The 13139-nt window shown below is 41.0% G+C and overlaps 1 protein-coding gene across 3 annotated transcripts in view; it reads left to right on the plus strand.

The window, feature by feature from the left end:
* Positions 1 to 6147: 6147 nt before the first annotated feature.
* RBMS1 (RNA binding motif single stranded interacting protein 1) overlaps positions 6148 to 13139 on the plus strand; it is a 157670-nt gene continuing 150678 nt past the window's right edge. Inside the window, exon 1 of one of the 3 annotated variants that reach the window (XM_048310381.1) lies at positions 6148 to 6475. In XM_048310381.1, the coding sequence (XP_048166338.1) occupies positions 6401 to 6475 (75 nt within the window). In that variant the 5' untranslated portion in view covers positions 6148 to 6400. The remainder of the gene's footprint in view (positions 6476 to 13139) is intronic. The other 2 variants (XM_048310380.1, XM_048310382.1) reach the window with 2 other exon arrangements.

Here is a 13139-nt window from a genome sequence, read left to right on the forward strand (position 1 = left end):
CATGTGACAAAGGGTTTTTTAAAGTTCATTAAAATGACTTATTCTCTAGTTCCATTAAATTACAAATTCAAGACATCAAAAATGTAGACCCTAATGTTGTATATTTGATTATGGGTAAATTGCCTATGATTTTCAAATTATTCATGTGCTTTCTTAAGGAAATAAGGCTGCTCATGTAATTGTTTTCCCTAGTCACCGTCATCATCCCTTATGCCATCACGATTTTTGAAGTCTTTGGGTGACTTCAGTGAAAGGTGATGGTAGAGCAGAGGTCAAGGTAGGATGACCCTGAAAGCTGCTTGAAAGTCAGTAGATGGGAAAGGGCGAGGAAGCTGGGGTTCACAGGTGGGGTTCAGCCTGGGCCATCTGCCTGCCAGCACTTCAATTAAATCAGCTCACCCTTAGGTGGGATCCCACAAAGGTATGGGGCAGCTCAAGGTGTTGCTGTGTGTGATGGCAGCAGCAGGAGGAGTTTGAGACATTGGAAAGACTTGTTAGATGGTTTATAAGCTGTAGAACTTGTCTAAAATACAACTGTGTGTAGATTGGAAAGAAGACATTCCATGCTTTGGAATAGTTTTATTCCAAAAATAGGAAAATTTAGGGGCATTTAAGGTCATTTTAGAATGAAGCCTGAAGGATATATCCTTCACTTGCTTAAGACGTGCCTAAAGACAGTGCAATATGTAACTAAAATCTTCAGAAATAAGATGGCTGTTGTCTGTGTTAATTAAACTTTCAGTTTTTGTTTGCATGGCAGAAAAAAAAGATGTTTGTTCCAAATTATCTACAAATGATTAAAATCAATGGTTTGAATCCCATCAGGACTAACCATGGCTGGTTGGTCAAGCTGGTAAAAAGACACTCACAATTATTCTTATGCTGCAGCCAAAGCAGGCTGGGCTTGGTGTTTGAGGAGAGATGGGAGGAATGGCAAATATTGCCCTGAAACTGAGATGAGAAAATTGAAAGGAAATGTCCTAATGAAAGAATCATAGCTGGTCAATATTTTATAGCGATACAATTATTCTGTTCCTTGTTCATCTGCTCACACAGTGAAGTCTGTATTGCCAGAGAGACTCCAGGATAGTTAGGAACTGCATGGGATGGAAGTTTCTGATAAATAATGTATGAATAAAAGTGGGATTCTTAACTACCTCCACCGTAGAGTGAACATAGTCCTGGAATACAACTCACTTTTGCCATCTGTGAGAAGACTATTTACATAAAACATGTATTAAATAGATCTATGGAGCTGGACCAACAAGAGGTACCTCACAAGGTTTTATGAAGCATGCTGGAAAAAAACAAATTGCTTTTAGTGTGCAATCATCTCTGTTAGATGATTGGGATAAACCAGAATATAGAAAATATAGGAAGTGGGGTGCTTACTTTGGAAAGAATTCTTCCAGACCTATCTAAACATGAGGAAAAGGTTATTACCCAAATTCATGGTGATATGTTTAGCTGCAAACACAAACCGTTTTCATAAGCAGTGTGGTGGCATCTTTTGTGGGCGTCCATTGTCAATAGTGGGAGCATTGCCTGGTGCACATGAAACCATGAAAGGGGAGGCTCAAATGCAGAAGCATGTTAAATGCCTGTATGTTAATGCCAGTTAAATGCTTCACTTGCACAATCTTAGAATAGTGTATAGCCCTGTAGGTTTTCAGAAGTGAATCACAGTGCCTGCAGCTGTCAGGAGCAGCTGAGCCAGTGCAGTGCATGGCTCAGCTCTAAGGATAAACAAGGGCACGCTACATTCAGCAGTGTTCCAGGGAAATGCTCTTACACCAGGAGAGCTACTGTAAAAGTACAGAATTGTACTCACTCTGTGAAATAAATATTTAAGAATTTGCTGAAAGGGTTAATAGCCACTAAAGCCAGAGAGCTGATTTAATTGATGACAACAATCAAGTGCTTTTCATCTTGGTGGCCCATGAACAATGGCCGTTTATTTAGCCTTTGTGCTTGAGTGTGGCCTAGTGCGACCTAAATTGAAGAGTCTTTCATTTGTGTTGCAAAGCAGTCAAGGCCCTGTGATGGGGCTAAGGGTGGCATTACAACAAGGAGGTTTTGCAAGTAATTGGAACAGTGTGTGTTGAAGGCATGGGGAAGAGCAAAGAAGCTGCGCTGCATTTTTGTAGCCCTAACATGCTCTTTGAGAATGTAAAATAGATTCGTGGTTTGTTAACATTTGTGCGTGAATTAGGACGCAGTACCAGGCCTCTCTGCATCCACAACTGATGTACTGCCGGTGCTTCTATTTGTTTTAGTCCTTTTATGTGAATCGCAATCGGCAGATTCTTAGCGAGTGATTGTGGTGCCCTGCACAGGCAAAGAACGGGGTGAATGTTTGACACAGTTTGCAAAAAGAAGTAAGGCACAGGGTAATTTAGCGACTTGCTCACCCTCTCACCCACATGCTGTGGTACATCTGGTTTGTAAGAAAGATCTCCCAAGACTCAAGTTAGTATCTTAACCAGAAAAAAAAAGTCTTGTTCAAATATCCCTGACTGTGTCATAGTAATAACGATTTCACCATAAACACGTCTGTCTCTTTCAGCTCAACCAATGCGAAGACCACAAATGGTGCAGAGTACAGCAGTTCCCTTGGTTCCTGAAGTGAGACGGTTTAAATACATTTCCCTCCTATTCTGCCTTGCATTTGACTTTTTCTGCCTTAGGGTAGAACTCCTGATGTTTAAATTAATCTGTAAAACGTGAATGGGATTTCTCTTACAACAGTATTAGAGTCAGGGCATAACCAGTGATTGGGTTCCACTGAGTTGCCCTAAAACTCCTCTGACATGGCAGCACATACAGCGCTTCTCAGGCATTTGCAGCAAGAACCCAATTGTGTTTTCATCATATTTTAAGCACTCCTGAGCAGTTAGAGAATATCCATGATACGGAAGTAATGCAAAGGAAACAAGTAGAAGTTAATATTGTTCCATCAATACTCAGTGAACTCTGGCCATGGACAAAATTGTGGAGTACTGTTTTCCTTAACATTTTGTAGGAAGTCAGCTTTTTACTCTTTTGGGTATCTACTTACTTCCAGAACACACTTCAGTGTTTATCTTCCTTCTTAATCCTATACCTTGTGTGGTGCATAAATGGTGGAAGCATTTTAAACCTTGTGAGCATTTAGTTATGATGACAGGAGTTAGTGCTGCCAGACAGCACAAACTGTTTCAATTTAAAAGTTTTTATTTGCATTGCAATTAACATAAGTAATTAAATCCAAACCTTTCCATTATTATGAAAAGTTAAGAAATTAGTAATTTGGTTTAAAGTTTCATCTGCAATGCCATCCTGACTGTATTGCACGACTTGCATTCATATTACTAAGTTGGTTGAATAATCAATGTATTAAAAAGACAGAAGCAGAGATTGCCTTCTGTGATGCTAAATTTGATTTTTTTGACCCAAGAATTCTTCATTAATTAATATGGTAAACACCTTAAATATAATTAAAAAAAAATTTAAAATACTGTAACTGAAGCTCATGTAAATGATTCTAATAAAATAATTATATCCTCTAACCTTTTTTTTATAAAAACTGAGTATTATTTGCAAACTCATTAATCATCACTGGGATCACTGCACTGTAAAAGTTTGCAGTATTAAGTTGCAGGCTTATTTTTTAAATTCAATGGTAAATTTTAAACTATGAATTTTGAAGTTCTTTGATGTCAGCTTCGCAGATATTCCAGTGGAAGTAGATCTTTAATTAGAAAATATTCTGGTTGAAAATGGAACCGAATTGGTTTCATCATTACTTTAACAGTGACACATGTTTGGGGATGAGATTAATCTTTAGAGCAAAAGACTTCGTTTGAGAAAGTTCTAAGTCTCTGCAAGGAGAGACAGGGAAGGAACTTGGGGATCAGCTTTAGCTGTTACGGTTGAAATCAAATACTCTCTTAGCCAGATTTGTTCTTTCATCACTTCCAGGAGCTGTTGTGGCAGAGTGCATTGCTGCTCCTCTCGCTGGCAGCCATCAGCCATTACCAGTAACTTGACACAGTTAAGCTGGAGACTATTGCAGTTGTAAATGCTGGAATGATAGAGGCTGCATTTCTCCTTTCCTCATTTCCTAAAGATTTTTTTTCTTCTGGATGCTTCTCTCCTCATTCAGGATTGCACAATATACTTGTGACAACCACAGTTGCTGTTTACATGAAGATAGATTCTAGGAAAACACTGTTTATTTCCAGATGTCTTTAGTATAACGTTTTCTTTCAGATTCATTCTTTCCTTCTCCTCAGGAAAATCCCCACAAAGTGCATCCATCAGTTACCAGCCTTTATTTCTTCTTCTTTCTTACTCTGTTTTTCTCTGAAGAAAACTAAGCATACTAGTACCCGTAACCTGTCAGCTTATGAGAGGCCAGCACCACATTCTTTGTAGTTCAACCAAGAACTTCAGACCACAGTTTGGCAGTTCCCAAAGCAGTCTACAACAGTATCCTCACGTATCTGGGCTGTAGTAACACATTTCCTCATGAAGCTCTGAAACTTCATTTCGGCTATCCTCTGACCATGCACTACCCTGGAGCCGTATTACCTGGCATTCTTCAGAGATAATTGCTGCCTGTATGCTTTTTCCACTGCATAAACGCCAGTAAACAGAAGACAGCTGATTTTAGCCATGGCCATTTCAGCTTCTCCAGATGCACATTCTTAACCCCCTCAAATACCTGGTATTTCTGTTCTGATCAGCTTTTCCCTAGCTTTAATCTTTGTGCCTCTCACAAAAGGACATTACCAACTCATACGTTTTCTGTATTTCTCCTTGTTTTCATAGTCATTCTAGCTGTGTGCTAACAAACAAAAACCAATCCCAAAACAATCCAAACAAACCCCCCAAACCTAACCAAAACTCAAAAGCTCTCATGCCTTTTCTGGGGAAAACTCCTCCTAAAGATACAACTGGTCCTTTAATCTCTGTGGACCACAAAGCAAGTACAATTCTCTTCCCTGGCAAAAAGTTTTAAAGTGATCTTAATAGCTAGCAAGGAGAGCTGCAATGTCATTTGTGTAATTGTCCTCTGCTCAGATGGAATTTGGAAGAATATCTGCAGTTACCTCTCGTTGGTCAGACTGCACCGGGGATCCACGGCTGCACAAAGGCTGCCTTTGCTATCCCATTGGGATGCCTGTATATCCTTCAGGTTTTTAATATTTCTTTCTGCTATTATCACATTTAGTGATATGCTTGATGCTAATAAACTCAGGAGTTTTGGTGGACCTTAAATACATGTTTTATTAATCAAACAGTGCTGCAAGACAAAAATGATTTGGATTAGTGTGACAAAGAAATGGCATCAGCTTAATGCTCTGAAGATCAGCTTATCTTTGGGTTGAAAAGAGATGGACTTGTCAGAAGTAAACCCACTGGACTAAGTGGGTTTTTTACAAACAACAGTAGAGCATAGTATGCTGCCGGTCCCTATTTCTAATGTTCAGGAAATTACCTTTCACAGAGAAAATATTCAAGTGAAAAAATATAGCTATTATTGTCTACAACAGGAATGTTTCCTGTTGGAGAACTCGGCACCGTTGGCTGAAGTACAAATTTAAGAACGTGCAATGGGCCAGAGAAATTGGTCTAGCTTTGTGGTTGCTGCTCTGTAAAAATGATTTTAGCACTGCAGTCTCTTCTGCTCCGTCAGATAAATGGACCCTGTACCGTCAGGCAGAACTGAAGCCAAATTTGGTTTTCCAGAATTGTACCCAGTTTTCCCCTCCAGCTTGTGCCCTGCACCACTGCTCAGCAGCGGGATGCACAAAAGAGGGAAGGCGATAACAAAGCACCACCAGGCTAATTAGGTCAGAGCCGAGCCGGGAGAGATACGGCCACTGCAGCTCTCCTCCTCCTCTTCTCCAGAACGCGGAAAGGCTCCGCTCCGCTCCCACCGGGCACCGCAGCTTTCCCCGGCGCTGGACCGGCCCTCGGGCCGTGCGGCACCGCTCGCCGCCCCCCGCCCTGGGGGCTGCCCCGCCGCGGGGCCACGGCTGGGGCTCGCCCCGGGCGCCGAGCGGGGCTAAGCGCCTCCCCTCGCCCCTGTCCCCCGCCCCTCCGCCAGCCCTGCCCCGCCGCCTGGCACCGCCGCGCCGGCCCCGAGCGCTCCCCGCGCCGCCGCTCCGCTGCTGCTCGGCCCGGCCGGGCGGGGACTTGGCAGGAGCTCCTGGGCAGAGAGCGAGAGTGCCTGCCCCCGCTCCGCTCCGCTGTGGCTTTTGGGTGGAGGAAGGTCTGGGCTCGGCCGAGGAGCAGCAGCAGCCGCCGCCGCCGGAGAGGAAGAGGCAGGAGGGGAGAGCTAGAGACGGAGAGGCGGCTGGAGCCCCCCAAAGTACCCCCCCATCCCTGCACTGCAGGCTACATTTCCAGCTTCATGGGCAAAGTGTGGAAACAGCAGATGTACCCCCAGTACACCACCTACTACTACCCCCAGTATCTGCAGGCGAAGGTAGGGTCCGGCACGCCGGGCGGCGCGGCGGGTCTGGGGCTGGCCCCGCTCCGAGCGGCCGGACAGGGCCGAGCCCGGGCGGGGGCTCCGCGGCTGGGGCACGGCCCGGGGGGGGGCGGTCAGGCTGCACCGGGGGACGGAGACAGGAAAGAGCCGACAGCCCCTTCCTGCCGCCCGCCGCCGCCCCGGGAGCCCCCGCCGGGCTTCCACTCCCTCCTCTCTTTCCCGACCGTGCAGTCTCCGACCTGACGCCCCTCTCGCCTTCCCCCTCCCGCTGCCGGTCCCTCCTCTTCCCCAGGGCTCTCGGTGTGTCTCCTCCTTCCCAACCACGTCCTCGGCCACCCCGCCGCAGAGCGGAGCGCTGCGGGCCGCGCTCCCGCTGCCTTCGCCCAGCGCAGCCCCTGGAACGCGGGGAGAAGACCCGAAGTTCGGCCGGCTGGGGCTGCCATGGCCGTGCCTCAGCCGTGGCGGGGGTGCTGCGACATCCCGAGGGGTGGCAGGGCGTGCTTACTGCTGCTATGGGGATGGCCGTATTTAATTCCAATTAATTACGGGCATTGGGGAAGCTGTCGGACTCGGGTGGGTACTCATTGTCTGTGGAGTTGGACCTCTGTGAGCTGCCACCTCGCAGTTTTCAGATTGGATTAAAAAACGCATCAAAGGTCCAGCTGCTGATGATTAATGTTGTAGACGGGTAGCTGCTTTTTGCGGGGATATGGTTAGTAGTTCTTGCGGTGGAGAATCTCCTCCTTTTTCCCTTTCTCCTTCAAGTCTTTAAGGGCAGCCAGCCCCACTGCTCTAGAAGCATCATGCTGCAGACTGGCAGATGCAGAGGTGGTTGCATCAGCTGTCTGGAACATTTAGCATAAGCCTTTCCAACCACCAGTGACACTCCTCACAAATCAAAACAGACCCATATGAGTCTTCAATGTGTGAACTTTTTTTAGAGGTTATAACCGTGGTGTGGGGTTTGGTTGTGATTTTTCTATTTTTTTTGCTATTGAAGTGTCTTGCCTCTTTGGCAATGACAGGAAAGAATTCCCTTCCCTTTATCTGCACACTTGATAGGCTCTTCTTTTTATTGTGTTTGTGTTACTGTATTGTGAAATGTATTTTATACTCCTTGGCTGAGAAATAAATTCCGTTTGACAGTCATGAGACATTTTACAAGGCAGCAATGAGGAAGCTTTGAAATGTGCTTTCATATATACAGAAATTGATAGAAATGTGATGAAGGTCTTAAGGTGATTCGAAATGACTAACCTGTTAAATGTGCAATCGACATTAGGCTAAAGATGTACAGGCTATAGCCATTTAAAGATTATGCTGCAGAGTAATCACTGCAGTACCGTTTACATATATATATATATATATATTTAATGCCTTATTTTAAAGAAAGATAGAATGCCTAAAGGACAGCCTTTTGCATCACTTAGCTGTGTGACTGCATGTACATTCTCAAATGAAGCAAATGTCTTTATTCAGAAACTTTTATCTTCATGGTTATGCATGGAAATAGTAAGTTACAAACCAAGTACATAACATGGAATATATATAAAGCAGTATCACCCAGCTGTTTTGACCTGTAAATAATTGAAGAGGGAGATATACTGTAATAGCTCATAGTAGTTAGTAAAGAATGATCCTAGAAATCCATGATCCTATGAGAAAGCATGGTGGACCATCTTTTGAAAATGTTTCCTGTACAGATAATTTAATATTGATTTGTATTACAGTCAGTGACATCTTCAAACTGTCTTGCAGTCTTTGCTATAAAATTATACAACCTGAAATTACATTGCTCTGTTTCAGCAGAGAGAACACAGATCCATTTGACCTACACACATGAAATGAAATATCTGAGATCCAGTGAAAGTTTCCTGTTTTCAGAGATCTCGATTTTACAAAACAAATAAAAGAAAAATAGTTGTCTCCTTGGTAGAAATACAAGGACCAGTAACTGTAAGTTTTGATACTCAAGTATGCAGAATTCAGTAATACAAGCAATCTTCCCACCATGGATCCCCTCTAAACATGCGGAAATATTAATTTAATTCATAGTTTTTAGATATTCTATTATTTGGGCCCCAAAACAGCTCACTGTCCACTCTATGTCCACTATTTCAGTAAGTCTGGAGAAATATTTCGTTTTTGTTAAACACAAATGACAATAAGAGTAAATCACCTTTGCTGAATGAGTGATGGGTAATGGTACATGATTACACTGGGGGAGGTAGGAAAACATCCTAAACCAGAAGTTTTGCTTCTCATCTTATCCTTATTTAAATAATGATGGAAAGTCTGCTGACTAATAATCTGCAAATCAATAACTAGGAGGTGATAGGAATTTCTCGAAAATGGATTTTTCTGTGGAGCGCTCAAAATTACTCATTAGATAAATTGCATACGTTCCTAATGGCCCTTTAGGTTAAAATGTTGATGTGGTCAACTATTTTAATTGCTACAAATATGGTTTAGATTTTAAAAAACAGATTTTGTATTTGACTGTTATGATCTTCACAATCTTATTCATGAAGTATTCAAGCTGGTTCAGTGATATATTCTGTGAGGAGATATAAACATTTGCTGTGATTCAGCACCTCCCTCCCCGTATTCTTAGGGAGCTCTGCATCAAAAGAGATTAGTGAAACCATGGACTTAAATGAAATGAGCAAAATTAACATTGGAAGAGGACTTTTAATATGAAATATTATGGCAATGAAAACAGTTTGAAATGGCTTTAAGTTGAAGCTTGTAAAACCTTCATTTTTAGGACAGTTTTTATTCTGGAATATGTTTGATATATCTGCTAAATTTTTGTGTCTTCTAATGAATGTATGTTTTAGGACAGTTCCTATATTGCAGCATTGTATGGCTGGTGAGAGAGCATCAAAAATATTGTCCAAGTTCACCGGATGTTTCTAATGGTTTGGGTGCTTTCTTTAAGCATATTTCCGTAACATTGCTTTTCAAATTTCAGCTCAGTTGTATTTCATTTCCATACTTAAAGCTTTACTTATAATTGAGAGATTTTGTATTTCAACATTTGGAAAATTATTTTTATTACGATTACATGTGTTCTACCAGTGCTTAAAGGCCTGTCTGTCCAGGAGTAAAACCTGGCTGTGCCGGGCAGAGTATTGTAATATTTAATGAGACAGATTACACATAAACAAATACAAATGTATAGAGACATGTCCAGGCCACAATCTGTTTGCTTTGGTCAAGTAAGAAATAAAAGTGAATCTATGTTTTGTTTTCCCCTATCAAGTGGAATTCAGGGTCACAATGCACACAACAGTTTACAACTAAATTGTGATAACTACCTGTATTACTGGTTTTCCCTTGGAGAGTTATGTGGCAATATGGCTAATTCCCCTGGTAGGCTTCTGTATCATAAAGGAAAGTTCTTTGTATAAGAGAGAGTTCATAGAAGATGGCAACATTTCCTGTAGATAGAATGGCTTATCTAAAGTGTTAAGCATTTCATAGTCATAGATAATACCTATGTGATACTTGAATTCTAGTCATTTTGTATGGTGTTAGGTAACAAAACCTAGACCTAATGAAGTCTGGTGAATCTTGCTGAATTATCTTCAAGTGGGCTTTGAACTTGATCATTTAGTACCTTCAAACTGGTGCCCTGGCAGCTCTGAGAAGAACTAATATTTCTGGAAGTTGTGTAGGTTTGTAGGCAGGACTGTAGATTGATATAAATTGTAGTGAGCAGGCAGATTCTGCCATGTAAAAACTTTGCTCTCAGGCTGTTGAGAGCAAACCTTAAAATGGGAACACTTAATTTTTACCCAAGCCTGTTGATGGCAGAGTTAGAAGGAAATCAGTTATTAAGCAGTGTAGACATGAAATTATCTTATTAGCAGACACTGAATAAGCTGCAGTTTAGTGTCAGTATATGAAATCAATAGACTGATGTAGAACCATCTGCTTCTAAAGCAGAAGAGGTAGGACCTGCTAATTGTTTGCTGCTATTGTGTACCTTGGCACTGCATTCTGCACCAAGCACAGGTCTGTTACCCTTTAAAAAGTTTTAGTAGCTCATGGGCTGATTTTCATCAGCATAAATGATTACTAATTCCAATTAGTTAGATTTATTCTGTATGCACTAAGACTGCAAAATCTGTACATAGTAAAAGACAAGTTTACAGTAAAGCAGAGTACATGTGTTTATAAGGTTGGATAAAAGTAATTTGCACATTTTGTGTTCTGGGAAGTTATATTAATTGTCCATAATTGTGATCTCTGTGGTTCTTCACTGAGCTTAGAAATTCATTAAAATAAAAGAAAAAAACCCCACAGGTTAGTTGCAGACAAACTTTTTGTCTCCACAGAGTTACCTGATCCCATTACCCTCTTCAGCCTCTTGAATGTGCTCTCTCCCATTCCAGCCAGGCTGGAGGTTTATTGTGCAACTATCCAAAGAATTCCTTCCAAAAATGTACTCTATTGTGGAAGGGAAAGAATTTTAAAATCCACCAATTTTAAGAAAAGCTTGAGCATTTTGGTGGTAAGGTAATCCCTCTGACTTCATTTCAGAGGATGGAAAATAGGGAGAAATGAAGAGTATTACCTAGAAAGAGCATTTTCTTCCAAACATCCCAGTCTAAAACTGGGAACATCTGTTTACATCCATACACCAGTATACACACAGTAACTTTTCATCACTGGTCACAGTGATTGTTCTACGTAATTGTTCCAGCCAGCTTGTTTTGTGAGGGGCATCTCTGTCCTTGTCCCAGTTGTAGCTACTTTTAACTTCTAAAGTTCAGTTCAGGTGGTCTGTGATGAACCAGAAATATGCCCTTCAGAAAGTATTTCTAGAAACTCTGGCTGGAATAATTCTTATATATGCAAAAGTCTTTCTAGAAATGGGTTGAGCAAAGTTCATACAAAACTCTGCAAGTGTTCATAACATGTATTTTGATGTACATTGTTGTAACTCTCTAAATAACTCTGATAAAGGAACATGAAATGTAGTGACACTTCACAACACCATCATCTCGAAGACTGGCTTTGTTGAAGCCAACATGAGTTTTGCCTTTGGTTTCAGATAAGCAACATTTACTAGAACCTTGATTTATGGTTGGATTATGCTGATCATGCTTAATTTGGAGGTGATTTGCAATGACATGATGGTCATAATCTTCAGAGGAGCAAAAGTTAGGGAGCACAACACAGAGATTGTGTGATCAGGGCTGGAATCAAGGAAAAGCAGCAATGGCATCCGTAAGGTGTGTTAATTTTGTATTTTTCTCCAAGGGAATCTTTTAAAAAGAGCTTTTAAAGCCACAACTTTCCTCCCCAAATCTAGCTTCTTTATAGAGAGGAATGGTATAAATATACACACGCTACAGACTGAATTTACAAATGACAAAGTAAAAAATATTTTCTCCACTGAATTAATGGTAGAAATTACAGGTTCTTATTAGCTTTGTAGTTTCTAGAAGTTTGAGACTAAACTCATCCCTCGAGTACACCATGCTTGGGGCTTAATTTGATGCTGTGCGATTTGCCTCATTTAACAAATGTCAACAAAATCTTGGTCCCTCTCTGTGATTCTGTATTAACTTTAGTGCAGACATACGAGCAGATCCTGAGTCTGATGGTCTTATGGAACTGACTTTTACAGAAGAGTGATAAACCAATCTGTGACTTGAAATAGTCTTGAGACATTTATTCAGTGCTGTTTTCCTTTTGTATTTGATTGTTAACCCCCTCCAGGCACCGGGTTTGAGTCTGTGAAGTTTATATCCAATAGGTAGGCAACAGCTGTAAGAAGCCAGAATTGCACAATGTCTGATTTGTGCAAGTGTATTTTCTACCTTTACCTTCAGCACAGGATCCCAAGGCAGTCATGAAAGGTGTGCAATAAGTTTGTGGGGGGAGAGGCTAATTTTCTTTGAATAAAACAGTTCTTTAAAGTATGGGTTTTTTTCAAAACTCAGCTGATACTCTTCCTAATAATAGTAGGGTTTTTTTCTCATTATTTTTAAACCAGAATTGAGCATGCTATATACTTCTAAATATTTTGCTTCTACTTAGAGAATCAGTCTCTAGGTCTCAGTCTCAAGGATAAAGTTTCTTGAGTAAATTTCTGAGCTTCCACTCAGTGTTGAAAGAACAAAGAAAAGGTAGGCAAAATTATTCACATTTTTGAATGGAGAATAATACAATGTAGCTAAGCATTGTTTTCTAAATCTATTATTCTATAAAACAATGCCTTTAAGAAACATGTCTACTTAGTATATACATCAAAAACCACCTTGGACACAATTTTTCATCTGCTTTGAAGTCCAAGTAGCAAAGTTTGACCTATCAATGTTGATAGTAGATGCATCATTCTTACTCAGAAAGGTAATTGATACTACTAACACAGTGCTTCTAATGAAAGAAATGTAACTGTGGTAGTAGTAAAGAAGTTTGAACAAAGGCATAGTAATAAATGGGAAAATATAGCTCTGTACAGTTATGTATTTCCGTTTCAGTCTTCCATAACTGAGCAAATAACAGTGGTTTTTAAAAATAAATTGGTTTTCATTTAATTATGCTTTTGGTTTGAGAAATAGTCCCTTAAAAATGTATGCTCAGATTTAGCTAAAATTATATACTTGTCTTTGTTGTATTGTATAGACTTTTTGTGAGCTGT

The sequence above is a fragment of the Corvus hawaiiensis genome, chromosome 7, assembly GCF_020740725.1.
Source record: "Corvus hawaiiensis isolate bCorHaw1 chromosome 7, bCorHaw1.pri.cur, whole genome shotgun sequence".
NCBI lineage: Eukaryota > Metazoa > Chordata > Aves > Passeriformes > Corvidae > Corvus > Corvus hawaiiensis.